The following is a 26868-nucleotide window of genomic DNA, read 5'->3' on the forward strand; positions in this document are numbered from 1 at the left end:
GCTCAGCGTTGGAAACGGCCAGCTGTTTTCTTCGCTTGTCTTTGGAGGCTGCGGGGGGGGGGGGGGGTCTCAGTTCTGTCCCTGGGGACATCTGGGCCACGTCTGGAGTCAAGTTTTGTTGCCACAGCGGTGGGGGGGGGGCGCTACCAGTGTGGAGGAGGCCCAGGCCGCAGAGTGACCGGCCCGAGGGCCGACAAGCCGAGAGGCCATTGCTGCAGCGTCGCCGGCTCTTTCCTGGTTCTGGGAGGCTGAGCTGAGCATCTGCTGTTTGGGCGTCGGCCCCGCGGGCTTGCTCTGGGGCCTCGGACCCCCAGCAGGGGCCCGGTCACCCCGGTGGGGTCCCTGCCGCGACCAGGTGCTGGACACTCAGAGCTGCTGGCTTCCTTCCTGCGCTTCCGCCGCCGGCCTGGCCGCCCTCCGACCGGGCACGACACGGCTGGTTGGGTTTCGGCTTTTATCTTCAGATTTATGAGATTACATTAACCTTTGCTGGACTTGGATGTGCCTGAGCCGCCCGCCGTGTTCCCGGAGGGTAACTTTGTTTCTGAGGTCTGGGGGGGGAGCAGGCGGGCTCCCGCTGACGCCAGCTCTGTCCCCGCAGGCAGACCTCTGCGTTATGACCTGGCTGCTGGGCTACGTGGACCCCTCAGATCCCCGCTTTGTGGCTGCGGTCCTCGCCATCGCTTTCAATCCGCTCTTCTGGAATGTGGTAAGTGTCCCGGCGGGCTGTGCGGACGGACGGACAGACGGATGGCTCTTCCCTGCCCCCCCGCCATCTGTCTGGCCCGTGTGGGATCATCCCCTCTGCTTCCCCACTGAGATCGGCACCAGTTGGAGGGCGTTGACCGGGGAAGCCCCTCTCCTCGGGGACCCCACGACGTGGTGGTACCCAGCAGACGGCCCTGGGCCGCAGCGGGGCTGCCCATGTGTGCCGGCGGGTCCCGGTCTCCTGGCTGGCGGGGCAGTGGTCTCGGTGGGGTGTGCCCCTCTCCCACACCCCAGGGGAGCCACCTGTGACTCCCCGCCCTGAGGACGCGCTCCGGAAGCTTTTCCTAAGTGAGGCTCCCTGCAGAGCGGCCTGCACCCCCCAGAGCACCTGCAGAGCGGCACCCGGCTCTTCCGTGGGTGCGCGGGACGTGGAGGACCGGGGCAGGGTGGCTGGGCTGAGTGGTAGGTGGGCTCTGGGCTGTGCCTCCCGCCAGCCTTTCTCTGAGACGCCTCTCTCCTGCCAAGATGTGGGGGCAGCTCTAGGGGTTTCTGGCCCACTGCCCGTGGTGGCATTTCTGGAGGCACAGAGCAGGGCGGCAGGGTGGTCTGGGGCTGCTCCCCGAGGCTCCTGCCCTGCACCCACTGGTATGGAACCCGGACGCCCTGGGCCCCCCTGGGCCCTCCTGGAGGGCGGCCTGATGAGCGAGGCGGGCCCAGTTCAGCACAGGCTGTTCAGAACTGCGCTCATCTCAGGTGGCCACTTGCTCCCAGGGGCAGAACAGGACGTGTTTGCATCTGGTTGAGGAGTTAGGCCTTTTCTTCATCGGGGAGAGCGGGTAGGGGCCGAGTGCTCACCTCAAAGAGGCTGCATTCCACTCGCATCCCGACAGATGCGTCCCTCCTTCTGGGGGTTAATGCACCTCCCTTTTAACACACTCCACTAGTCTCCTGTGCCGCCAGAACTAATTGTGACAAACTGGGTAGTTTAGAGCAACCGGGATATATTTCCCCCTTCCCCGCCTCCGCTCTGGAGGCCAGAAGCCTGAAATCAGTACACCAGGCCCGGGTCTAGGCGTGGGTAGGGCCACGCTGCCCCCAGGCTGCGGGGGTCGGTCCCCAGGAGACACTGGTTCCAACGGCTGCACCTCCCTTGGCTCCCCCAGTCTTCACACTCCCTCTGCCTCCCTCCTGCAAGGAAGCACGTGACTGGGGCCCCGAGGAGCCAGGACAACGCCCACCTCCAGACCCCGGAGGCAGGCTGAAGCAAGGTAGCCTCCCCAGGTTCTGTGGTCGGACGTGGACATCACCGAGGCCGGCTTTCAGCTGCTACACCCTCTACCCTTCATTGCCTGGTGCTGCCGGAGGGAAAGGTGCACGGGGTGTGAGGGCGAGGGCGAAGGGCAAGCAGGATCTCTGCGGGGCCTGGCGCGGCGACTCCAGCTCTGGCGGGAGGCCTGTGTCAGGTCAGGGCTGCTCAGGCAGGGAAGACCAGGGAGGCCGGAGGATGGTTCGGGGCAAAGCAAGCTCTAGACTTCCACTCAGGCCCTCCTGCCCAAGGCCACAGGATCTTCCTCTGGCTGTTCATCGGTATCCTTTCATATCCTTTGTAATAACCTGTAACCCGTGAGTAAACTGGTTTCTGGAGCTTGCGGAGCTGGGACGGCCGTGTCGGGATTGCGCTGAGGGGTAGGACGCCCGGCTGGTGTCGGAATTGTTTGGGTGTGTGGGGAGGATCCTCCCGTGGGGACTGGTGCGCCGCTGGAGAGCGTGAGAGCGGCGAGGGCGTGGGGGGAGCTCAGACCTGCCCCGGGGCCTCCAGGGGAGGCAGGGTTCGGGGGTGGCCACCCAGGGCTGCGTCTGGCCTGGAGCCCGGGCCCCTGGACTGCTCCCTGGGCCGCAGCTACTGGCGCTGCCCACCACGCCCGCCCAGCAGCGCCCAGCATCCGCGCCCGCTAGAGCCCACGCGAGCCTGAGCAGCCCCGGAGCCCCGCCTGCAGGAGGCTTCTCCTCCCTTGCGGGGCCTCCTTGGCTCCTCGCTGCGTTTCTGGCTCTGTCTCTGCCGAGACCTCTTCCTCTGCCTGTCATCCATCCACTCGCTCATTTGTTCATGCAAATGCTCACCCCCCAATTCCAGTCGCCAGGGAATGAAACTGCGAGGGTGCTTGGAAAGGAGCTGGAGAGGGACCAGTGGGGGCTCTTCCTTTGTCACCTGTGTCTCTGTCCAGGTGCTGTGGCCCCACCTGGGGGTGTCCAGGCCCTGTAGGGAGCTCGCTGTTTGCACCCAAACCAGACCTCCCTGACTTCTCCCCGCCCCACCTGTAGGAAGGAGGCCCCCGCCAGTGGGGTGGCCCCTGGTAGGTCCCAGGGGAGAGGGTGGTGCTTGGGAGGAGACAGCATAGTTTATTAGATCCACAGTCCAAACACCGGAGTTGGTTAACAATGAAGCTTGTCCAGAAGCCTGGGAGTGGGTCTCATGGCTTCTCAACGGGGGGGTCTCATGGTTCCTTGGTGGGGGAGTCTCGTGGCTCCTCAGCGAGGGGTCTCGTGGCTCCTTGGGGATCTCGTGGCTCCTTAGTGGGGGGCTGCACAGCGTCAGAGCTGGTGCCTGGGCTTCTGGAGGAGCAGGGTTGGGGTAGGGAGGTGGACGAGCCAGCTGGTCTGCAGAGGGAGGACCCTAAGTGCCACCCTGTGTGCTAGAGGCCTCAGTGAGGTCGTGTGCTGGTGTTTGAGGGGTGAACACATGTGTGCATGTGTGAGTGAGGGGAGCTGTCTGACACCTCGCTCCCATCTGGCTCAGAAGTCTGGCTTGATGGCCACGCACCCACTGGACCAAAAAACATTCTCCCCAGGTGCGTCCTATTTGCGGGGATGTTAAACTGTGGCCCAGGGAGGGCTCTCCTGAGCAGAGCCTGCTGGCTGGGCGGGCCGAACTGAGACCTTGGCTCTGGGAGCACAGGGCTCTGGCCCAGGAACCACTGTCCCTTCCAACCAGCGTCCCCTCGGACACCACGGCGCACCCCCTCTCCCCGCCCCCACCTGCTGTGCTCAGAGCTGGGTTCCCGAAGGACTAATGGACGTCTGGCCTCGACCCACACTTGCTCCCCTGGGCTCGACGTGGGCTCAAGTGCAAGGTGTTCTGCAGCGCGTGTGTGTGTGCGCTCGCGCGTGTGCGTGTGTGTGTGTGCGCGCGCGTTTGCCTGTGTGTGTGTGCGCGCGCGCGCGCGCGCGTGTGTGTGTGTGTGTGTGTGTGTGTGTGTATGCGCGCGCGCTTTTTAGGGAGTAGGCTGTGTTCTCAGCTGCTAGCAGCCCCTCTGCCTGTGGCCCCACCATCTCTGCAGGGAGAGCTGTCTTGGCATCGGCAGGGCTAGGGTTCGAGCAGTGAGCTGGTAAAGTGTCCTTGGCTGCTGGGATGGGGTCAGCTCGCCGAGGGCCGAGGCCGCGTGGAGGGCGAGGAGGGAGGCTCCTCTGCCGCAGCCCGGCGAGACCCCCCGGACTGGGCTTGCTCTGCCAGCCCTTTTCGGGGCCCTGACACTAGGGATGCGGCAGAGTTTCCGCACCGTTCCTGCTGGGGGCCGCGTGGGTGGAGGCGGCGCGTCTCTGGTCTGGCGTCTGCAGCGGTAGCTTGTGCGGGACAAATGTGGCTGGAGCGGCGGGAGGGCAATCTCTTGGGTCTGCCCCACCCCGTCCCGCACGTCCCCGAGGGCGGAGGCATCAGTGGCCACGCCCAGTCTTCCCCGCCCTCCTGAGCAGCAGGCCACGTGCTTTCACTTGTCCCAGAATCTCACGCCCAGAGAGGCTCCACGGCTCAGGAGTGCGTCCTGGGGAGCATTTCTGTATCTGGTGGCTGCTCCCCAGCCTCCAGGGGTCAGGATTACCCAGGGGGAGACTGGAGACGTGGATGTGCTGGGGGCGGCGTGGGCTCCCAGGAGTCTGCTCGCTGTGCTGCTGCACGCCCTCAGCACCAGTGGGCCGCCCAGACCCTCTTCAGCAGGGGCAGCAGGACGGGGGGAGGGAGCAGGGGTGAGTGCAGGTGGGGGAAGCCCGCAGCCTGCAGGGCCCCATCCCCAGGCACACCAGCAGGTGCAGGTGGGCGAGCCCTGCAGGCCCCGTCCCCTCTCAGTCCTCGTCTGCAGCGGGCGGCTGGTTCCCGTCTCTCCCCCAGGACCTTGGGCCTGCGCCTCCTCTTTCCTGACCTCCGCCCCCCACGGCTCACACCCCGGGGGATGCCCTCGTCCCCTCTTTGCAGAAACTGCAGGAATATCTGGCTCAGCAACACTGGGAGTGCAGTGATCCTCCCTGGGCGTCCGAGGCAGGGAGCCAGGAGGCGGGCCAGCTACGGGGATTGTCACGGGCAAGAAAGCGAGAGGGCAGGACTCCCTCAGCCGCGCCCCCACCCCGGCTGCTGGGTGGTGGGCAGAGGGCCTGCAGAGCCCCGAGCCCTGTTCTCTGCCGCAGGTCTGAGTGTGGCCTGCATGGAGGGAGGCAGCTCTGGGTTTTGAGCACTTGGTCCGGAGGGCATGGGGAGGACCTCAGGCTTCTCTGACCCCCGCCCTCCAGGCGCCTCACACCCTGCTGGAAACTGCACCAACTGCGCTGGTGGCTGGAAGTGGCGGCCAGGGGCTGGGACCCCCGGGCCCGGGCTACAGGCAGGCGTCCCCCAGCCAGCACGCCCGGAGCAGCGTGTCCAGGAGACACTGTCCCCAGGTGCGGATTTGACACCTTCCCCGGGAGCCTGGAAAGTCAGGTGTGAGATCCAGTGGCCTAATTTTAGACCTTGGGTCTTCGTGTCAGAACAGGAGGATAATTAAAAGGAAAGAACGAACGAGGCTGGCCCGGCCGGGGCCGTGGTGAAGCACGAGCCTGGGAGGAGGGACACCACGGGGCCGAACTCAGAGGAGCCTCGGGGAGGGGCCGGGTGGGGGGCCGAGGCGCCATTGGAGGCAGCTAGCTGGGCTCATGAGGCGGGTTTGTCAGCGCCTTCTGGGAAGAGCCCTCTTCGCATCAGCAAACCTGCCAGGTCTCAGCTTTAAAGTCACGCTGGTCCCACCGCCCCCTCAGTCGCGCACGGGCTCGGGGCTGGACGGCAGGCCCTGTGCTGGTCCAGTGTTTCTGAGCCCTGGTCGGGTGTCATGGCCCCTGCTTGCATCCTCCTCCCGACCCGACACTCGTCTGCTGTTTCGGGCTTGTTAGAGTCGTGTGTCAAGTGAGAGCAGGAGTCACCGTCCCCGTGCCTGCCCTCGGCCTGGGGGGGCAAGGGCCCTGCCCCGGCGGTGGGCACCTACGAAGGGCTGCATGCCCTCTCGCCTGGGACGGCCTTGAGGGTGTGCGGTCAGTTCCGGCTTCCCCCGGGGTCCCTGCCTCCCCCGGGGAGCCGTCCGCGCGCCCCCCACCCCCACCGAGGACAGGGTGCTTGTTTTCAGTCTCTGAAGTTATGATGTTGAAAGTTTCAGTGTCGGCAGCACACGTGCATGATACAGATTCCCACGGTGCAAAGGCCTGCGGTGAGAGGGCCTCTCTGGGGCCTGCCCCTGGGCCCTGGGGTGGGCTCTGCCCGAGGCCCCTGCGTGCACAGGGGTGGCCTCTGCTGCGCAGACGGCAGCCCCTGCACATCGGCATCTTTTCCTTCGTAGAAGCAGAGGCTGCGGATCTGGGAGCAGCAGTGGAAACTGGCTTTTGCTGGGGTTTCCAGAACGCTGGGCCCTCCGAGCGGCTCTCCCTGGGCCTGGGGGACGGCTCGCTTTGCATCCTGAGGCCTCCTTGCTCTCAGCCCCGTGTGTGGGTGTCCCGTGCTTACTTGCCGGGCTCCGCTGGTGGAGGTGCCCTTTTTCCAGACTTTGGCCCGTAAGCAGCCCTAGAGCAACGTCTTTGCCCTGCTCACCTGCACACGCGGCACGGCCAGGGCCTGCCCGGACAGGACTGGTGTGGCTGTGACTGATGGAGGCGGGCAGGGGAGCAGCGTGTCCAGGAGACACTGTCCCCGAGTCTGAGCAACCGGTGTGGCTTGTGGGTGTGACCTTGACCCCCAAGTGCCCTGGGAGCCCCCCAGGCCTGCCTCCTCAATGCATCGCTGGGCCCCAGGGGCTCCTGCCTCCACCTGGGCCGAGCGCCTAGGGAGGGGGCGCGGGGTTGTCCCCGGGGGGCTGGCGCTGTGGGCAGGGACTGTCCTGTGCTGTCCCGTCTGTCCTTGTCCAGGAGGACAGAGCCGTAAACAGCCCCTCCTCAGAGGTCAAAGGGATGTTTGGGGTGGCGGTGATCAGCACAGAACACGGTATTTTTACCCAGGCTGTACCCAGCAGGAAGAGAGCGTCCTTGTGCCTGGCGCTGTCCCTGTCACAGGGCTCTGCAAGGGGATCGGGTTTCCTGGGGGGGTTGCCCACTGCGTCTGCAGTGCCTCAGGAGGGCGCGCGGGCCCTGGTGGCCCTGGCTGTGTGGCCGTGCCCTGGCCGTGCCTGCCCCACCCCCCGGGGCTCAGACCCGGCAGCAGAGCGCTGCCCCTGCCCAGGGAAGGGCTTTCCTCAGCTGTGGTGGGGACGTGTGGACCGCGGGTCTGGGAGGCGGCCGGCTCGGGGGAGCCGGCCAGGGGCACTCGGGCCCCCTGCTCTCTCGCGGCTTCGTGAAATCTGCTAGATTCCAAAGCAAAAGCTTATTTTAAAAATGCCACAGCTCTTGTCACTGCAGAGCGTTGGATCAGCCGCTGATCAGGCCAGGGAGACTCCGGACGAGTGTCGCTGATCTGTGCACGTGTGTGGCCCGTGCACTTCTGGGTCCCACTGCCTGATGGGCCTCCCTCCCGCCCGCCAGACAGCTCATGGACTCCAGGTCACATTTGCCCTCTGATCGTCGGGTCCCTGGGTCCCTGGAGGCCGTGGGCGAGATGACCCTCAGTCCTTCTCAACCCCTCCCGGATCCTCTGCCCACGGGGTGCCCCCTCCTTGAGGCTCCTGGCCTCATTCCTGCGGCCCCCCAGGCGTGGGCATCCCCTGGTCTGGTCTGTGGATGGCGGGTCCTGGGAGGTGGGGAGCCCCTGGCCGACGTGGGCTGAACCACTGGGCTCCTTGGTTCCACTCCTGTGCTGCGGGTTCTGCTCTGACTGGTCTCTGGAGTTTCAGATTTCCTTCTTTCTCTGCCTCCTTTGTTTCTCCTGCTCCACTCCTACATCCCGTTTTCCTTGTCACGGGGATGGCAGTGTCTCTCCTCGGTGCCTCTACCTACCACGTCTGAGGGATGGAGCCGAACCCTGAGCCCGCTCCGTTCCCCGCCTTCTGAAGCTGGAGGCTGGCCCGCTCGGCGCCCCGCAGGCCAGGGGGCACTTGGGCGGGACAGGGAGCTCTCCCGTGGGCGCAAGGCCCGGTGGGCTGGCAGGCTCCCCCTGCTGCTCAGCCCCACAGACAGCACCGCTGCTTGTACTCTTCCCGCGCTCCTAGCCGGCTTTGCAGACGGCAGAAGCCTCCAGGCTGCTTAAATCCTGCCACGCCCCCCACCCCTGGCCTAGCCACGTGGACACGGCCCCAGCTGCGCCTGGGCCGCCACACACGCAGGAGCCGTCGTGAGCGTGGGCACTTAGGGGGTCGGGATTCAGCCTGGTCTGAGTGCAGGACGCCTGCCTGGGGGTTCAGGGAGGAGTGAGGCCCCTCCCCGGTGTCCCCAGGCCACTTGAGGAGGGACAGCTTTGCCAGAATAGGCTTCAGGGCTCCGAGGAAGCCAGCAGGGAGCAAGGCAGTGGCACGTGGCCCAGGGGCTCGGAGCACGCAGGGCCGAGACCACAAAGGACCTGAGGCTCCAGCAGGAAGGCGCAGCTCCCAGGCAGTGGGAATTTTTTTTTATTGGCAAATGTTAAGTGCGTGGAGCAGTGGGGAGAAGGGCCCTGCCGGCACCCGGGCCCCGGGACATCTGGCACAGCCCCTTTCCCCGCAGCCCTGCCTTGCCTCCAGAGCGGAGGACACTTCTTGCCTCAGCACAACCTCATTATCAGGAGAGAACATTGTGAGCAAAGTTGGGGAGCAGGCGGGAGCGGGCTGTTCCGTGTTCTGGAATGGAACGAGCAGATGAGTCTCTGGATGTGCCCACCCCCGGGAACGGGAGGGGACAGTCCAGGCCCTGTGGTCAGAAGCCTGGAGGAGGCGGCGAGGCCCAGATCGGGGACACTGGATGGGGGGGCTCCTGGGGTCTTGGCCCCCGGAGGTGGGGCTGCCAGGGGAGGGTCTGGAGCCGCTGCAGGGGGCAGGAGCGGTGCGGGAAGAGCTGTGGAGGCTGGGTGGGTGCGGGGACCAGGGATGGTGGCACAAAACAAGGGGGCCCTGCAGGTGCTGACGCTGAGCCCGTGCCGGTGGTGCCGGTGGTGCCGGGCGTCTTCGGTGCATCCCCGGCCCACTGGCAGCACCAGGGGAGGCCCAGCTGCTCACGGACACGTCCAGGTTTCCTTTCTGGGGCTGAAGTCCAGGTAAATATTGACCAGAGAAGGCAGACCAGGTTTTGTGCTGTATTTGGTTAATGGTTGAAGAGCCTCTCTGAGGCTGTTTCCTCCGAGGCTTGTTTCATTTAAAATCGAAAAAAGACCCTGAAAAGCTGTGTGTGATTCAGACGTGGCGAGCGCAGCAGGAAAGCCGCACGTTTAGGCGGATCCGCGAGCGGGTCCTCCATGGAGGAGCACTTCTCCCTCCCCTTTCGTGTATTAAGGAAAACTTAAAAACAGGTGTTCGGTGAGCGAGGCCTGCGTCACTGGGATGCACGGGGACGCACAGGGCACCTCTGCCCCGGCCTGGGGCTCCCTGGCCACCCTCTTTCTGACCAGAAGCCTCCTGGCGTATCGAGGGGGTGACAGGCGGGGTCCCACCACTGAGCTGTCCCCTCCTGAGGGATTTACCAGCGGAGAGCACCCTGGCCCTGCAGCCAGGCTCCCAGCAGGGGGACCAGGTCCCACCCAAGTCACAGCTGTGTGACCGTCAGATACTCCTGGGCCGCCTGCGCGGCCGGGCAGTGGGAAGACCCTCACCAGCCCCCCGGCTCCGCGGGGGTGAGACCTGGACCTGAACTCGCCAGCTGTCTCCCCGCCTGCCCGTCGGGATGGTGGGCTCGTGGGGACAGGGCCTCTGGGTCCTGGGCTCCCCCAGCTTATCCTTCCTCCCAGTTTCCCCAAAGGCACGTATCAGCAAAGAAGAGGCGGCCACGCGGCGGGGCAGGATGCGCGGCAGATGTGCTGTACCAACAGCGACCCCATTGGGCGCCAGCGCAGGGCGGGCAGCTGCGTCCTGCCCTGGTGGTCACCCTGTGCAGGGGGTGCCTGGGGACCTGCAGGGGTGTGATTGGCCGTCTTGGGGTGTCCACAGAGGGTGGGGAGAGGTCGGGGACCCAGGGATAGGAGGGGTCTCGTGGAGCCGCCACGTGGCCTGGGTGCTCCCCTGAGTGACCCCTAGGCGCGCCCTCTGCTGCCGTCTTGTTCTGTTGTGTTAAAATATACTTAGCGTAAAGTTGGCCATCTCAGGTTTTTAAATGTGCATTACAGTGGTATCGATACATTCCTCTCGGTGGATCATCAGTGTCTGCCCCAAACTCTGTTCATCCCGTAGAATTGAAAACCTGTCTCCACTGAGCACTCACGCCGGTTCCCTCCCGCAGCCCAGCGCCCAGCTTCCTGTCTCCGTGGGTTTTGCGGCTCCAGGGCCTCATGTCGGTGGAATCGTGCAGTGCTTTTGTGACTGCTCACCTCACACAGCATGATGTTTTTAAGATTCGCCTGTGTTGGGGGAGGCTGTAGCGCAGGGGTAGAGCACGTGCTTAGCATGCACGAGGTCCTGGGTCCAGTCCTCAGCACCTCCGTTACAGACAGACCTAATTGCCTCCCCCCACCTAAAATAATTTGAAGATTCACGCGTGTTGCGGCAACTGTCAGGAGCTCCCTGCTTTTAAAGGCTGAGCAGTGCTGCAGTGTGTGTGGACCATGCTTCGTGTATCCGTTTTACACCTTTGGACGCTTGGGCCGCTTCCACCGTCTGGCTGCTGTGAACAGCGCTGCCCTGGACGTGGGTGTGCAGAGTTCTCTCTGAGACCCTGCTTTTCGTTCTCCTGGGAGCTGCCCGCATCGCTGGTCGTGTGGCGGTTCTATTTTCTGACTTTTGGGGGGGCCCCCATCCTGTTCCCGCAGCGGCCGCACCATCTTCCGTCCCCACCAGCGGGCCACGAGGGTTCCAGTCTGCCCACACCCTCGCCGCGCTCGGCGTCCTCTGTGCTTCGGCTGCGGCCGCCCTGGTGGGTGCGAGGGGGCAGCTCACCCGGGGTTTGGTTTTACGTCCCCGACGAGCAGTGATGCTGAGCATCTTTCCATGTGCTCTTTGGCCGTCTGCACGTCTTCTTTGGGGAGACGTCTGTTCGGGCTCTTGGCCCATTTTCGAATCACGTCGTTCATTTGGCTGCTGTTGCTCTTCTCAAGGGTGCCGTTTGGGACACGAAGAGCCTGGTTTGGGTTCGGACAGACTCAGGAGCAGTAGCCACACAGAGTGCCTGCCCAGCCCCGAGTCACTCTGTGTCCTCCCCCCCCCCCCGCAGAGGGGACGGCTGAGGGCAGACTCCCCACAGGCTTGGGGTGTGGCCCTCCCTGTCAGGCGCAGAGACCGTCCGGGGCCAGGCACCCCCCACGATGCCAGGGCTGTGCCGTGAGCTCCGCTGGCAGCGGGCCCCCAGGTGTGTGGCGAGGCCCGACCCACACCCACGGGGGGTGCCTTTCGAGGGGCTCCTTACTCCCGCCTCCCCCGCTGGGGCAGGGGCCCCACTGCAGGGCGAGTCCCTGGTAGGGGTGACGGTGTCCCCAGACCCCCTGCCTGGTGGATGCTGGGGCCAGAGGCGCCAGCTCTCCCCTGGGAGGGTGGGGGAGGCCTTTGGACTTGGCTTAAGCGGCTGGTGAAGCCGTCGGAGCCCGTATGAGGGGAGAGGGTGGTTCTTAGGTGCTTAGCCTCCTGTGAGGACCCACGTGCCAGCCAGCGGGCCCGTCACAGGGTCCCCAGGCCCCTTGTGGGTGTCCTCGCAGGCAAAGAGAGGTCGGGGAGGTGCGGAGGGACCAGGGCGCCCCCGCGGGTGGGGGCTCAGTGTGAAGCTGGTGTCCAAGGGGCCTGGGATGTCGCGGGCCACTGCCGTCTGGGCCCCGCCGGCTGCGCGCCCTGGGTGTCGGTGCAGGCGGAGGGCAGCGCGTGTGGGAGCGGGGGGCGCTCACTCCTGGGGGCGGCGGTGGCGGCAGCGCCCGACACGCAGGGTCCGTTCATCGAACGCCCTCCTTTTATGGACTTCCCGTGGTGTAAGTAGGGATCGTTGCGCAAGTCAGGGCCCTAAAGCTTTTCTGGCCCTTTTGCAGCTTCAGGTTTTGTGTGTGGATGCGCAATCCATTTTGCACTCACTTTTGTGCGTGGTCTGGGCTACAGGTCGGTTGCTCTTTGTGCGCGACGCCCGGTGCGGTCAGCCTTCCTCCCCTGACTTGCTCTGCACTTGGTCACACGTCCGTGGACCTTGCAGCTGTGGGTTTCTTTCTGGACTCCCCGTGCGGCTCCAGTGATCTGTCTGTCTGTCTTTGCAGCACAGTCTTGATCGTGTTGCTTTATTACACAGCTCAAAATCTGTCACTTTAGCCCAGCTTTGTTCTTTTCGTTTGTTTTGGCTATTCAAGTCCTTTGCATTTCCGTGTGAATTTTAGAATCAGGTTGTCAGTTTGCAACAGAAAGCCTGCTGGGATTGTGATTGGGTTTGCGTTGAATCTATAGACCCGTTGGGGAGAACGGACGTCGTAATAATTCTGAGTTTCCAGACCCATGGACGCTGTGTCTCCATTTATTCTAAGTTCTCAGCGAAGCGTCACAGTTTTCGGGTCCCAGTCCCCCACCTCCCTGTCGCCTCCCTCAGCGTTTCTGCGTAGCTCAGGCCGGGCCACGTTCGCCTGGCCCGCCTTCTTCCCGATCTGAGGGGCTCGGCCCTCGGGGTGCCGTCGCTGCAGGTTCCTCAGATGCTCCTGGTCAGGACGGGGGCCTTTCCCGTGAGTCCTCACGTGCCGAGTTTTTGTTGGGAACCTGTGCTGGGTTTTGTCAGATGTTTCTTGTGTCTGTTACAAGGTGATCATCATGTTTTCCTTAGTCTGTTTACATGGTGAATGACATGGATGCGTTTTCAGACGTTAAGCCAGCTTTTCCTTTTTGGTATAAACCCTACTTGTCCTTGTGGTATGTTGTCGGATTCCATTTGCTGATTTGCTCACATTTTGTCTAGAATTTTTGCATTTTGTTCAGAAGGGATATTTTTCTCTAGTTTTCTTGTAATGTTTTTGATTCTGGTATCAGGTAATGCTGACCTCATTGGGGAGTGCTCCTTCCTTTTCAGTTTTTGGGAAGCATTTGGACATAATTGGTATTGAAATATTTGGTAGCGTTCACCAGTGAAGCCATCTGGATTTGGAACTTCCTTTGTGTGAAGGTTTTTGACTCTACCTTAAAATACGTTAACGAGGGCACGGTTAATAGCTCAGTGGTAGAGCACGTGCTTAGCAGGCACGAGGTCCTGGGTTCAATCCCCAGCACCTCCACCAAAAAAATACATGTGTGTTGATGGATATAGTGCTGGTCAGGGTCTCCACTTCTTTGGAGAATTTTTGTAATTTCTGCATTTTTCTAAGCTATCAAAATCATCGATATAAAGTATTATGCATATTCCCTTTTTGCCCTTTTATTATTTTTGAGAATTTTTAACCTCTTCTTCTTTTGGGGGGAGTCAGGGGAGGTAATTAGATTTACTTGTTTGTTTATTTAGTGGAGGGCCTGGGACTGAACCCAGGAGCTGGTGCCTGCTGAGCACGCGCCCGCTCTCTGCCCGTTCAGCGTCCGCAGGCTCTGGAGCGATGCCATCCTGATGCTGTGAGTTTGTGTCTTTTTCTGTCCATCCGTCTGGGTGGAGGGGCTTTGCTCCTCTTCTCGGGGAGCCAGCCCTTGGGTTCACTGATTTCTCTCTGTAGCTTTTCTGTTTTCTGTCACTGATTTCCACTCCAAGCTTCCTTCTACCCACCTGGCTTTCGTTTTCTTCTCTTTGTCTAGTTGCTTGTGGGAGCAGAGACCAGTGACTGGACCCCTTCCTTCCTTCTCTCCTGGGGGTGCTCAGCGCCGTGAACGCCCCCCAGCGCTGTCCACCCAGCATCCCGCAGACACCAGTGTGTCGTGCCTTCGTTTTATTCAGTTCAAAAACCCTTCTGGTTTCCTTTCTGATTTCTTCTTTTTCCCATGAATTTTTTTTGGGGGGGAAATGTGTTACTTAGTTTTCAGAAGATTGGGGATTTCCTTAGAGACCTTTCTGTTACTAATTTCCGATTAATTCCACTGCGGCCGAAAGCACACCACCCTTTGTGTGATGTGAGGCTCTTTTGAGTTTACTGTGATTTGTTTTATTTCCTGGAATACGGTCTATCTTGGTAAATGTCCCCTGTGCACTTGAAACAGATTTGTTTCCTGTGAAGTCTTTTGTAAACAGACCACGCTGGCTGGGGGTCAGGCTTGTATCTGGTGCTGTCCGTATCGAGAGGGGTGTGGAAGTCGCTCTTCTGTGCTGCAGGCTTGTCGCTTCCTTTAGGCCCTGTAAGCTCAGGGATCGGCGCAAGGGTGCTTGCTGTGTCCTCTCCATTAATTGTGGGACAGTCTTCGTCTCAGTAATAACGTTTGCTCTGAGGTCTACTTTGTCTGAACTCAGCGCCCCGCTCCGGCCTCCTCTTGGCCCATGTCAGCAGGACGTCTCTCGGGCCGGCCTGCACTCTTGCCTGGTTTGTATCTTCATAAGGAAAGTGTATTGTAGCCAGCTCGCAGTCGGAGCTTGCTTTTTGATCCAGTCTGACGATCTCTGCCTTTTAATTGGGGTGTTTGGGTCGTCAGCATTTAGCGTTAGTGTTGACGTGGTCAGGTTTAAATCACGTCCTTCGTTCCTTCATGTCCAGCGTCTGGAAGGCCCTTGTACGTTTGTCTGTGTTTTGGCTGTTTCAGATGAGAGGCTGAACTCCATCGTGGCTGGAGACAGAAAGGACGGCAGCAGTGACTTAGGGCCATTCAGCTGTCCCTTTCCCTGTCTCCTAAGTGTCTGTCACAGGTGGGGTGTTTGAAGCAGGCGCCAAGCAAGGTCTGCATGCTGCCGCGGTCACACGATTCCAAGCCCCTGCACCAGAACAGTTCCCCCCCTCCCCACGCCGTGTGTGTTCAAGGGGCTGAGCCATTTGTCCGGTAGAATTTCCTGAGTTTGGGTGAGCGTATCTCTGTGGCACTTTTTAACGTGCTCCTGTGTGTTTTCGGAGCCAGGCAGGCAGGGGCAGGGGGCCCATCGTGAATGCTGAGCGTGCGAACCTGCCCGTACCTGCCTGCTTGCCCCGCTCCTGGTTTCCCGCCGTCGCGCCTCACGCTTCTGGTCCCGGTGCCTCGGGAAGGGCCTCTGAGCGACACGGAGATGGGCTGGGGGCTCAGCCTGGCCCTCACCGCCGGGCTCCCGCCCTGTCCCGGACCCAGTTACTGGCGGCTGCCTGCCCTCCCTTCACTGGGAGCTGCAGCGCGATGCTCCCCTGCGCCCTCCCTCCTGCCCTGTTAGCTGTGGGCCTTCTGTGGAGAAAGCCTTTCCTCAGCAGTGGTCCGGGTGCTCTGCAGTCCAGTCCAGGGAGCAGCCGCAGGGTGAAGGCTTCCTGCCACTGCTGAGGCCACCGTGGAGGCGACAGTTGTCCTGGAGAGGCGTGACTGAGCCCCGGGGGCCCTCCGCACCTTATACCGTGTTCACATTCAGGGCCCAGATGGGTAGCGAGCTCATGAAATTGCCGACTGCTCCCCCCGCGTCCCTGGCTGGGTCTTGGCCCCCCACCCCCACCCCCACCCCGGCTTCCTGCCCCAGAGCACAGCTTGATCATCCCCTGGTGCCCAGCCAGCCCTGCAGTGGGGGCCCCACGGTGGGGGCCCGGTGGCCCATGTGTGGGAAGCAGGCAGGCAGACAGCAGAGGCTGGAGGGGCGCTGGTTGGACCGGTTCCTCACTGAGCCCCGCTGGTAGCTGTTGAGATTCTAGGTGTGTTTAGTTTGGAAAGTTAAATACAGCTTCTGTGGCTGAAAATTAAGTGTGAAAGTCTGTGCCTCGGGGAGTGCTAGGGAGTTGGGGTGAGGGTGTGGGTGGTCCCTGTGGCCTTGCCAAAGGACAGCAGGTGACAGTGCCCAGTGGGGTGGGGCACTGGGCCTGTGCCCCCATGTCCTCAGGCTGCCCTTCTACCCCCCTCCCCTCCGCTGTCTCCTCTGGTGTGTGTGTGTGTGATGTTGTGCGTCTACGATGTGTCTGATGTGAGTCTGTGATGCGTGTGATGTGTGTCTGTGATGTTGTGTGTCTGGGACGTGAGCATGTGCTGGGCCCTGGTGGAGGGATCCTCGGCTGCTCAGAGCCGCTCTTGGGCTCGGGGTGTCTCCCTGGTTGCCAGGCCCCCCACTGCTTGTTGCTGTGTTGCAGAGGTTGCTTCCAGGGGCCTGTGGTCCGTCCGCAGAGGCCTAAGGGTGGAGGTGCGTGCTGGGCTCCCCGGCTCTCGTCCTCTCTCTCCCCGCACACGCCTCACGCGTCTCCTCCTCTCCCCGCCCGTGTAGGTCGCCAGATGGGAGCACAAGACCCGCAAGCTGAGCAGGGCCTTCCGGTCACCCCACCTGGCCTGCTACACCCTGGGCGGCGCCATCCTGCTCCTGAACGTGCTGCGTTCCCACTGGTAAGTCCCCGGTGGACCCAGACACGGCCCTTTGTCCGCTCGTTGTAAGAAGCCCGCACCTGCGTGGGGCGGCCACGGTATCGGGGTCCATCAAGACGCCTGACTGCACCGAGCCCCCGGTCCTGAGACTCCTGCCAGCAGAGGCGGCCCGGCGACCGCAGGGACGGGTCAGGGCCACGTCCTGGGGTCTGGGCACGGAGGGGTGGCGCAGACAGGGCTGGGTGGGCCCCGGGCTCCTCCCAGAGGCTGCTCCTGGTCTGCGGCCTGGCCCCGCCCCTCCCACGCCGCCTTGTGGGACAGGACCCCTGGCTGTGGGGGCTCCCTGTGTGAAGGCGCCGTGTCCGTCACACGTGCAGAGTCAGCGCAGCATCACAGCCGCAAACGCCAGGTGACTTTTCAGGGGCTGCGCAGGTGAGCGTTTCTGGGGTACGTGCTTCTTTCATTGCGCACCAGGAAGAGATAAGTGAGTCGGACGCCTGCTTCCTGGGGATTCTGCTCGGCTTACTTGCTGGTAGACGAGCGAGGTGCCTGAGCCCGAGGTCCCCGCACGGCTGTCTGTCGCGGATAGAAGTGGGCGCCGTGGGACCCCCTTGGCAGACAGCCTTGTCACACTGGTGACCAAAAGCTCACTCCAAGTTCTCAGAGTGGAGCCCCGAGACAAGTGGCTGGGTCCCTTCGCCCCCACCCCCGGCACAGAACATTCCGTGGGAGCCCAGCATCCTGGTCAGGTTCCCGGTGCAGGACTGTGCTCTCCTGGCTTCATGGAGCCGCTGGGAACTGCAGACCCGACGGTGGCCACGTGTTCCTGGAAGCCCGGCGTGGGCGCGGTGGGCACCGGCCCTGATGGGACCCCGAGGGGCCTCCTTGCTGCCGGACGATGCCAGTGACCCCCGGCGGGGGGGGCCGCACTTGGTCCCCTCGCTCTGGGTCCCGGCTGCTCCTCCTCCTGGAACGCTCTTCCTGCCCACCTTTCCCCCGGCGAACGTCTCCTGTCGGATCTCGGCTCTGGCCCTGTCTAGTGTGCCTGTCCGGCTTTGTCACGTGGTGTCCCCCTCGGCTCACTCCAGTCCCTCCCACTGCACCCAGGCCCCGTGGGCAGAGCCTAGCGGGTTCATGGCTCCCAGTGTGTGTCACCATGACACGGAGGTGACCACTGAAGCCCGGGGCACCCAGGTCCGAAGCCCAGCACCGCTCTTCTGCTGGGGCTCTGAGTCTCTTACCAGGTCGCCCCAGAGGGCCCCAGAAAGCTTGAGTCAGGTGGGTCTGCCAGGCTGTGGGCAGCCTGGGGCTGGCCAGAGGGTGCCCACCATGCCTCACTGCCCTAGGTTTGAGGGTCGAGGGTCAGTCCAGAGGGAGGGGCAGGTGTCAGACTGGTGTTTTGGCAGTTAGAGCCCAGGGGCCGAACAGCGGTGCGTCCCCCCAGCCCCAACACACACACACTCGCACTGTCTCTGCTGTGTGGTCCCTAAGGCACTGGTGGCCAAGGAGCTCAGGGCCTGCAGGTGAGCCCCGCCCCAGCAGAGCCCACGCCCGCTCCGTGCCCTCACCGTCTGCTCCGTGGCCTCAGCTGCTGGGCCTGCAGGCTCGAAGGTGTGCCTGGGTCTCAGGGCTGCTGGTTTACCAGAAAGGCCAGGTGAGGGCGTGGGGGTGGGGCATGGGGGTGGCAGTTGGGCACAGCCCTGGGTGTGTGTGACCCTGAGCCCGTCCCGGAGGCTCAGCCTGGAGCAGCAGGTGACCCTGAGCCCAGGGAGCAGGGGGCGTGGGCAGTGTGAGCGGCGGCCAGGTATGCTTGACACCCGTGCGCCAGTTTGTCGGGTCACCATGCGGGCTCTGCCCCTGGCGTCCTGTTTGCTGTCTGTTCACAGACCCTCTCCCTTCCTCCCTGCTCCCCTGCCTTCAGCCTGGGGGGCTGGGAGGGGTGCCGCTTTTCATCCAGTTGATGCGTATGTACTGGGACCCCTTCTGCCTGCCGTGTGCCAGGTGCCAGGGATACTCAGGGGAGGGGGAGGCAGCCTCTGTTCTCCAAGAGCTGAAGGTAGTTGGAGGAGGGAGGTCCAGGGAGGTGGGTTTTAGCTCAACACAAGGGTCCTTTTACGACAGTCTGAATTTACTGATGGAGCAGATGGACGGAGATGGTGAATTTGCTCTGCTTGGAAGAGCCTGGCAAACAGAAGGACCCTGTGATGGATGGACAGAGGGAAGGATGAATGGCCGGATGGCTAGGACAGGTGGACGGATGGAGAGACGGGTCGGTGGGTGGGTGGATGGCGAGCCACCCTGCTGGCGGGTTCCTGGTACGAAGCGAGTCAGGTAGCTGTCTTGCGTGAGACAGATCCTGCGTCTTTCCTGAGCGTTAGGACCCTGGCGTGGGGTGCGTCGTGATGCAGGCGCGCACTTGCTCCCACACACATCCTTTCCTTGAGTCTGTTCCTGCCCCCTCGCCGCGCCGCCCGCCTCCCCTGGTGAGGCGGACCCTGACCCTTGCTCCCGGCTCCCCCCCCCGAGCACAGTGGCTGTGCCCTACGGCCACACGTGCACACGCCCAGCGCCGGGTTTGCAGGGCCAGCCCGCGTCCTGCCTTCCGTGAGCCTGCTTCCCTCTGCCCCGTCAGTGACTGAAACTGGTGGTCTTTGGGCCAACCCACCTGCTGTCCTGCCCAGAGTCTAAAATGGTTGTCATTAATTGTCTGTTTCTAGAAATTGGGATGCTTTACACACAAGTTAGGGTTTCTGGCTCCTCTGGAAGAATCTAAACATCGAGCAGGCCCTGCTGCCCACTTCACCCATTTCCGGCACCTGCCTGGCCCCAGCAGGCACTGAGTTTGAGGGCCCTGGACTGACTACTCTGGGGGCCACTGGGGGACAGGGGCAGGCAGGGCAGGGGGCCTCCCCACAGCAGTGACCTGTCTCCCCGCCCCGGCCCACAGCTTCATGCAGGCCATGCTGAGCCAGCCCAGGATGCAGAGCCTGGACAACCCCACAGCCTACCGCGCGGGCCTGGCACTCCTGGGAGTGGGCAGCGTGTTTGTACTTTCCAGCTTCCTGGCGCTGGGCTTCACTGGAACCTTCCTAGGTGAGACCATGAGGACAGGGCCTGGGCCCTGCTGTCTCCCTGTCTGCCCCGCCCCCTCTCCCCGCCGGTCCCCCCGTCCCCGGTCCACTCGGGAGGCCAGGCTATCCAGCCTTGTCCTGCTGGTTGGCTGTCCCAACAGGCAGGATTTATATTCGTTGTGTTCCAGCCACATGCTGGGGCTGGTGTGGGGCTGGGGCAGGTGACAGATCGGGGGCACTGTCCCTTCTGCTTACCCCACTGCCTGCGGCTCCAGGGCTCTGGGGCTGGGAGCCCAGGGCTGGCCTGGCCGGACGTGGAAGGAAAAGCCACAGGGACGGGAGGGTGGGGGCAGTGGGCAGAAGAGGGGGAGCGGGGGCTCTGCTCACAGGCCGATGAGGCACCATCCTGAGAGGCCTGCACGCGGGCGAGGCCTGGGCAGCGGTGAGGCCCTAGCAGGCGCCTCCTTGTGCCCATGCAGGAGCTGGAGGGACCCGGCTGCTGGAAGTGGGTGCACAGGCAGGAAACTGGGTGGCGCGTGGGGGCCCCTGGTCCGCAGGTGGGGGCGGGCAGGGTGGCTGGAGCACAGGGGCCAGTGGGGCCACAGCGGAAGGTGAGCGGCGGACCTGTCACGTGTCCCCGAAGGCGACGCAGGGGCTGAGGCTTCACTCTCGGGAGGTGGGGGTTGTGGGGTGGAAAGACCCTCTCCTAGCGATGAGGAGGCTGGACAGGGGCCAGGGAGGAGGTGGGGATACGGTGTGGGGCTCGCAGAGAAGGCTGTGGGATGGGGAGGGGGCTGGCGGATGGAGGGGCAGGGCGTGGTTCACTGCAGGTCAGGAGGCTGCGGGTGGCCCCACTGGGAGTCGGTGGAGAGTGGGGAGGGTGGGGCGCAAGGTCTGGAGGAGGGAGCGGGAAGGGGCCTCGAGCACCAGTCGCCACGGCCCCCCCAGGAGAAATGGCCTGGAAACTCAGGATGCAGGGCACAGCGGCCACCCCCTCCCGTGAGTCACTCCAAAGCAGGTTTCTGTGCCGCTGCCTTCCAGCCCGCTGGGAAGAAAGGCTCTCCTAGCCCCCACGGCTCCCCAGCCCCCATCCCCCTTGTCCCCAGACAGTGATAATGCAGCTGCCCCTCTCCCGCCCTCCACGATGCTCAGGGCTGTCTGGGGAGGGGTCGTAGCGAGCAGCACCGTGCCCTTGGGGGCAAGTGCCATGGACAGGCCTGTCCCCGTGTCCCTGTGCCTCGAGGAGGGGGGACTGGCCATCTGGCAGTCACACTTTCCTGGCTGCGGTGGGAAAGCTGACCTCCAGGTTGACCACCAGGGGTTGGGGTGGCAGTGCCATGGGTAGGAGCTCACCCGGACCACAGTTTTGGGTGAGGAGGGTGGAGTTGGGGGCAGAAATAGCGAGCAGCAGGCTGGGCTGCTCTGGACAGTGGGCGTGTGGGGTCCAGCAGTAGGCCCTGTGAACTGAGGGAGGTGGCCGAGGAGGAACGGCTGTCCCGAGAGCAGGGACAGACAGCTAAGCAGAGGTAGCAGCACGTGCAGAGGCACTGAGGCCCAGAGCGGAAGGGGCTGGGGGCTCAGTGCCTCAGCCCCGGGGGCCCCCACGCCCCCGGGGGCCTCCCTCAGGCTGTGTGACCCGAGCGTGGCCCTCTGTCCTGCCCTGACTTGTCCACAGGTGACTACTTCGGGATCTTCAAGGAGGCAAGAGTGACCTCATTCCCGTTCAACATCCTGGACAACCCCATGTACTGGGGCAGCACGGCCAACTACCTGGGCTGGGCCATCATGTGAGCCCCCAGCCCCTACCCTCCCTGTGCGCCGCCTGACGACGGGTCAGCCCAGGGCTCCCCTACCTCGGGAGTTTGTTCTCTCTGGAGATAACATCCTAGAACAGGGGTTGGCAGACTCTCCTAAAGGGGAGGAGGTTCCCAGGTCGCAGGCAGGCCTCTGCCTGTGGAAGCAGCCACAAGACAGTAGGTGCACCAGTGGGCGTGGCCGAGCCTCGTTTGTGGACACCAGTGTGTGAATTTCACATAATTTTCTCGAGTCACGAAATATTCTTTTGATTTTTAAAAAACCATTAAAAAATGTAAAAACTGTTTTTGGCCTGGGGACCATAGGCCGCCAACCCCATGCCAGAACAGCAGGGCTAGGGGTCCTGGTGGCCACGTCCAGGCTGCAGCGGTCCCTGCCCCACAGAGCTGTCTGCATCGCCCGCTGCGGGCACCAGCAGTGACCCTCAGGGAAAGGAGGCTGACACTGGGGTGCTGTGGGCCCTGGGCTTAAACCAAGTGTCCTTCAGAACGGTTCCTGTTTGTCCATTTTCTGGATTAGGACTTCTTTCGTAGAAGGTTTTTGTACACAGCGTTCTGCCTTGAAGGTTACAGGTGCTCAGAGACCAGAGAGGCTGTAAGATCCAAAGGAGCCAATTTCAGCCCCACCTTTGGGGGCTGCCAGGACCCAGCACTGGGCTTCGGGGGACCAGGAGCTAGAGGGCACTGTGGTCTGGCTGGGAATTGCAGCCTGTCCCCTCTCCCTGCACCCGGGCAGTGGGATCCAGGGGGACAGGCTCCACACCCCAACCTGCTCCCCAAAGCATCTCCCACCTGAGACTGGCTGGGTGAACCCCACACAGGTCCTCCCTGCAGCCTCCCCTGCCAGCACACCCACTGTTCCCTCCTGCTTCCATCCCCAGTCCTTCCAAACCCAATTTGAAGTGTCCCCTCCTCCAGAAAGCCCTCCCTGGCCACACCTTCCCCCTCCCACACACAGGTGCCTCCTCTGCCCACACGTGGGTCCTCTCTGCCCCAGCAGTGCCTCTCACCAGGAGTGGGAGGTCACCCCCTCCTCAGGGCTGTCAGGCCAGGGCTCTCAGGAACACACAAGGGACCCTAGGGAAGCCAGGCTCCCACAGGTGCCCTCAGGAGGACATAAGCCATGCAGTCATCAATGAGGAGGGGGCCTCAGCTGTGCTGGGGTGGGAACCCTTTGTCTGAGAGCTCATTAGAGACAAACCATTACCCGGGTGGCCAGACGCTGACCCAGCAGGGCTGGCTGCTCCCAGGCCCTCTGCAGCCCATCCATCCCCCCATCTCCCACCTGGGGCCCCATGGACGGGCACCTGGTGTCCACACAGCCGTGCTGTGGGGGCCCAGGAAGGCCCAGGGCAGCAGGATCCCTCGGGGCACCAGGCCCAGGGGCCCAGGTGAGGCGCCCCCCTCCCCAGCAGGCACAGCGGGGTCCCTGGGACCCGCCCCCTCCTGGGCTTGGGGGCGGGCCTGGGCTCAAGATGTGGATGAGTTTCTCCTCACAGGGCGGTTGGCCTGACAGCATTTTCAAAGTGGGGAAGTTTCACACACACCCCTTGGGAAAGGGTGCCTGGCTCACATCCCAGGGCCCGTGCCGGGGGGCTGGCCGGGGGTCGGCCGCAGTCAGCTGCCGGAGCCACCTCCACCCCTGGCCTCTGTGGCTCCTAGATAATGTGGTTTCCCAGGGGTTGTCAGCTTAGCGATACTGTGACCACAGGCCCCTACCCATGAGGCCCACCCAGGGGGTCCAGCGTGCCTGCTGCCCCCCCGCCTTCAGCTCCTGGGGTGCCTGGCTGTGGGTGAGGAGGCTCTGCTCACCCCAGGAAACAGCACCGGGGCAGGGAGCCGGGCTTCGGGAGGGCAGATCTCATTTCAGCCCTGAAGCTCCTGTGGCCTTGGCATGTCCGGGTGGCAGTGCTGAGGGCCAGGGGGCCTGCTCCGCCTTCAAGGCTGATTCGAACGGAGCCCACGGAATGGGGGCCAGGGGGCTCAGAGAGGACACTTTGCCTCCACTGTCCCCAGAGCCCCTGACAGAGATACAGAGTGAGGTCCTGGGGGGAGGGGAGTGGGCAGGGCAGAGGGTCCCTGCCCACAGAGGGCACTCATATGTCTTCAAGCCCCTCTGCCTTGGGGCCCGTGAAGGAGGCCGTGCTGGGGGCGCAGAGCCCACCGGGGGCCATGTTCCCTGCCGGCCCCCAGGCTCCATGGTGGCCCCTCCAGCCAGCTCCCCACCTCCTCCCCGCCTCTCTGGACACAGGGACCCGGCTGCTGCCACAGTGGCCAGAAGGGCCCATGAAGGAACCCCCTGGACACTCTGCCAGGCTTTGGGGGCCCCAGACCCATTTCCAGGAAACAGCCTGAGAACGTCGCCCCTAGAGGGCAGAGAGCACTTTCTGCCCCTGGGAAAGCCTCCAGTGCAGAAGAGCACACCTGGCCCCTCGGGAGATCTGAGGAGGCCAGTCATTCCTCCACCCTATCCTGCGTCACTCCCACTCTGTCCTGAGCTCCCAGCAGGGGGCTGGGGGCTGGAGAGAAGGGAGCGTGGCCCCACCCTGAGGACCGGGCCGGACAGGCCAGGCCGTCAGCGAGCTGGTCCTCGGGTCAGGGCCTGCGCCTCGGGGGCCCAGGTCTGAGGGAAGGCCAGACGCGGAGGGGCCGCCTGGCCCGTGGCGGGTGAGCCTGCGGCAGGCCTGCCCCTGACTGAGCGTTTCTCCACAGGCACGCCAGCCCCACCGGCCTGTTGCTGACCGCGGTGGTGGCCCTCATCTACGTTGTCGCCATCCTGTACGAGGAGTGAGTAGGCCGGGGCCAGGGCTGCTGTCTGCTGTGTGACCCCCGGCTGGCCCTGCCTCTCCCCTCAGGGCCTTTCCTGGGCCCCAGGCAGCTGGGCCGTGCACAGGGTGGCATTTGGGAAGCTTAGGGCAGACGCAGTACAGCCTGGGGGTGGGCAGGCAGTGTTAGAGCCTCCTGGTCCCACACGGACCCCCTCACTCCATCCACCCCAGATCGGAGAAGGGAGGCCTGGGTGGCAGTGTCAACCTCGAGCGCAGCTGACCGGAGCCTCTCTCCTGCCCCCACAGGCCCTTCACTGCTGAGGTCTACCGGCAGAAAGCCTCCCAGGCCTGCAAGAGAAGCTGACTGGGCCCGTGGCCACTCCGCTGAGGGTCTGCCATCTCCAGCCTGCCCTGCGCCACGCCCAGGGAGGGGAGGATGGTGCCCGGTGCAGCTGCCCCAGTGCCTTGGAACGCGGCCTTGGGGGCCCTGGACAGAGCCCCCTGCCCCTGCCGCCCACCGCCTCCTAACTTACCAATAAAGGCGCCTGACCCCAGCCCCCGTCAGTCTGTCTATCCAGGTTGGGAGGAGCAGGCTGGGGCTCCGAGAGGGGGTTCCTGAGCCAGGAGGGGGCACTGCCATCCACACCTGGGGAAACCTGCCCAGGCCTTAGCCACCTGTGCCACCTGCCTCACTCCACTTTTGCCCTTCAGTGAGCCAGCCCAGCCTCAGGGTGGAGGTGTCACTATGGTGCCCAGCTCTGTGAGCTGCTGTCCAGTGAAAATGACTAAAGGGTGAAAAATACTATGCAGAAAATTTAAGTGACAAGAAATTGTGGACGGGTCCTGTGTAGGCCGCCAGGGAGGCACACTAGACTTCAGCCGTGGTGGTCAGGGGAGGCCTCCCTGAGGAGGTGACAGCTGAACTGAGACCCACATGTCCGGAGGGAGCAAACTGGAGGAAGAGCCTTCGGGCACAGGAAAGGTGACTACAGAGGCCCTGAGGTGGGGTGAGCTCAATGTAGGAGCCCCACGCCACTGGATCCAGCCCAGGAGAGCTGGCCTGGGAGACAGGTCGCCCTTGGTGGGTGATCTGAGGGTTTTCCTGCCCCAGAAGCCGGCACGTGGCAGACCCTGGAGGCACTGCGGGGGAAGGGGCCAACTTGCCTCCAATGCTTGAGCCTGGGTAGGGGTAGGCCCTCTGCACTGGCTGCCTCCTGACTCCCGTGCAGGCTGGTCACCCCTTTTGGGAACAGAGGACCTGGGGTGCAGAGAGCCTGGGTGACTTGTCCCAGGGGGCACGTGAGTGAGTGACAGCTCTGTTCCAAGCCCACGCCTCCCTCTTTCCCTCTGAGGTGAGAGGATTCAGAGGAAAGAGACTGGGCTGGCGCCAGGCGATACCCCCCCCCGCCCCGGCCCGGCTGACAACGCGTCTCTGGTTAATGACGTTTCTCTCCTGATCCCTCCTGGACCACTAGACGCCTGCTGTTATGCCTGACCACATAGCTGTGGGGGCCGGGCCGGCCCCTTGTCCTGGCCCCAGCCTCACCTCGCAGCCCCCAGCCCTCTAAGGACACAGGATGGGTGGGCCTTTCCTCCCTTCGGGTTGGGAGACAGGTGGGCCCAGAGCCTCAGCGCCCTCCCCGGTGACGTGGCCGCCCGTGGTGCGCTGGTGCTGGAGCAGCGCTGGCCGGGCCACCTCCTCACCACAGAGCTCCTCAAGCCTGCCCCTTTGGTTTCCGAAGTCCAGAGTGGGCTCCAGGGGCCATGGGAGGCATGGAGGCTGATCTGATGCAATGCCTTGTGCTCACTTACTTCCAGAAACAGGACGCTCACCCCTCTGCAGGCACGTCTGCACACAGCCTTTGAGGACGCGCTGGCTCCCACGGTGTGAGCCAAGCCATTGTCAGGGTAGGACTGAGCACCTCCAGGCGTTCTGACCCATGGGTCACGCGTGGGAGGCGGGGCCTGGGGTGGGGCCAGAGCCCGGGCCCAGCTGGCTCTGCCCGAGGGGCTCCTGTGACCCAGCAGCTCACAGCTGAGGAGGAAACTGCTGGATACCTATGACCTCGGCATGATGAAGGAGCCGGTCAGAGGGAAGCTGGCTCCGCTCAGCCCTGCGCTCTTCAGCCAGCGGCTGCAGGCCAGGGTGACCAGGACTCCCTGTGCAAGGAGCGGCTGGGGTGAGCGCAGGCCGGCACGTAGCGCTTATTGGAAGTGTCCACATGCCCCTTGACCGGGCCTGCCCACACTCCTCAAATGGCTTTCGAGAAACTTCTGAACCACTCTTTGCCAACAGACCAGCCTGTGGTGGACATTTCCTGCCTCGGGGGTCACTGTCCAACCCCCAACTCACCCTCAACATTTGGTCAAATGTTTTAAGAACTTTCCATTCCACTCTGAGTTGGAAAATCACACTGCAGGTAAACGGTCCTCATAGGCAGGCGTGGCCTCATTAGCGCCATTTGTGGCCTTACATCCAAACAACAGGAAATCACGGCCAACACCATGAACCTGGACAACCGAAAACCAGTGCAGTTTGTGGGGGACACAGGCAAGAGTGCCAGGGAGGGTGCACATGTCCCCCTCCCCAGCGGGGGGGCCCTGGGCTGTCCTGACCTTCCTCCACCCAGACCTGAGGCCTCAAGGATCACTTGCTGTTCTTACTACCAGGTCCCGCCCCCTAAACTGCAAGTTCTCAGCCACAATCACCACAGACCACTATCTCTGAAGCCCAGAGAAGGCTAGGGACAGCTGTGCTTCAAGACCAGCTCCCCCAACTATAAAATGGGACTCCAAAGGCACA

The 26868-nt window shown here is 63.3% G+C and overlaps 1 protein-coding gene across 11 annotated transcripts in view; it reads left to right on the top strand.

The window, feature by feature from the left end:
- PEMT (phosphatidylethanolamine N-methyltransferase) overlaps positions 1 to 24619 on the top strand; it is a 33497-nt gene extending 8878 nt beyond the window's left edge. For 7 of the 11 annotated variants that reach the window (XM_064494864.1, XM_031467433.2, XM_031467435.2 and 4 more), the window contains exons 2-7: positions 602 to 709; positions 16318 to 16433; positions 19360 to 19505; positions 21159 to 21270; positions 24010 to 24084; positions 24372 to 24619. In XM_064494864.1, the coding sequence (XP_064350934.1) occupies positions 602 to 709; positions 16318 to 16433; positions 19360 to 19505; positions 21159 to 21270; positions 24010 to 24084; positions 24372 to 24429 (615 nt within the window). In that variant the 3' untranslated portion in view covers positions 24430 to 24619. Of the gene's footprint in view, positions 1 to 601; positions 710 to 1903; positions 2079 to 16317; positions 16434 to 19359; positions 19506 to 21158; positions 21271 to 24009; positions 24085 to 24371 lie in introns of those variants that run through there. The other 4 variants (XR_010384373.1, XR_010384372.1, XM_064494868.1 and 1 more) reach the window with 3 other exon arrangements.
- The last annotated feature ends 2249 nt before the right edge of the window (positions 24620 to 26868 follow it).

The sequence above is a fragment of the Camelus dromedarius genome, chromosome 16 (genome assembly GCF_036321535.1).
Source record: "Camelus dromedarius isolate mCamDro1 chromosome 16, mCamDro1.pat, whole genome shotgun sequence".
NCBI lineage: Eukaryota > Metazoa > Chordata > Mammalia > Artiodactyla > Camelidae > Camelus > Camelus dromedarius.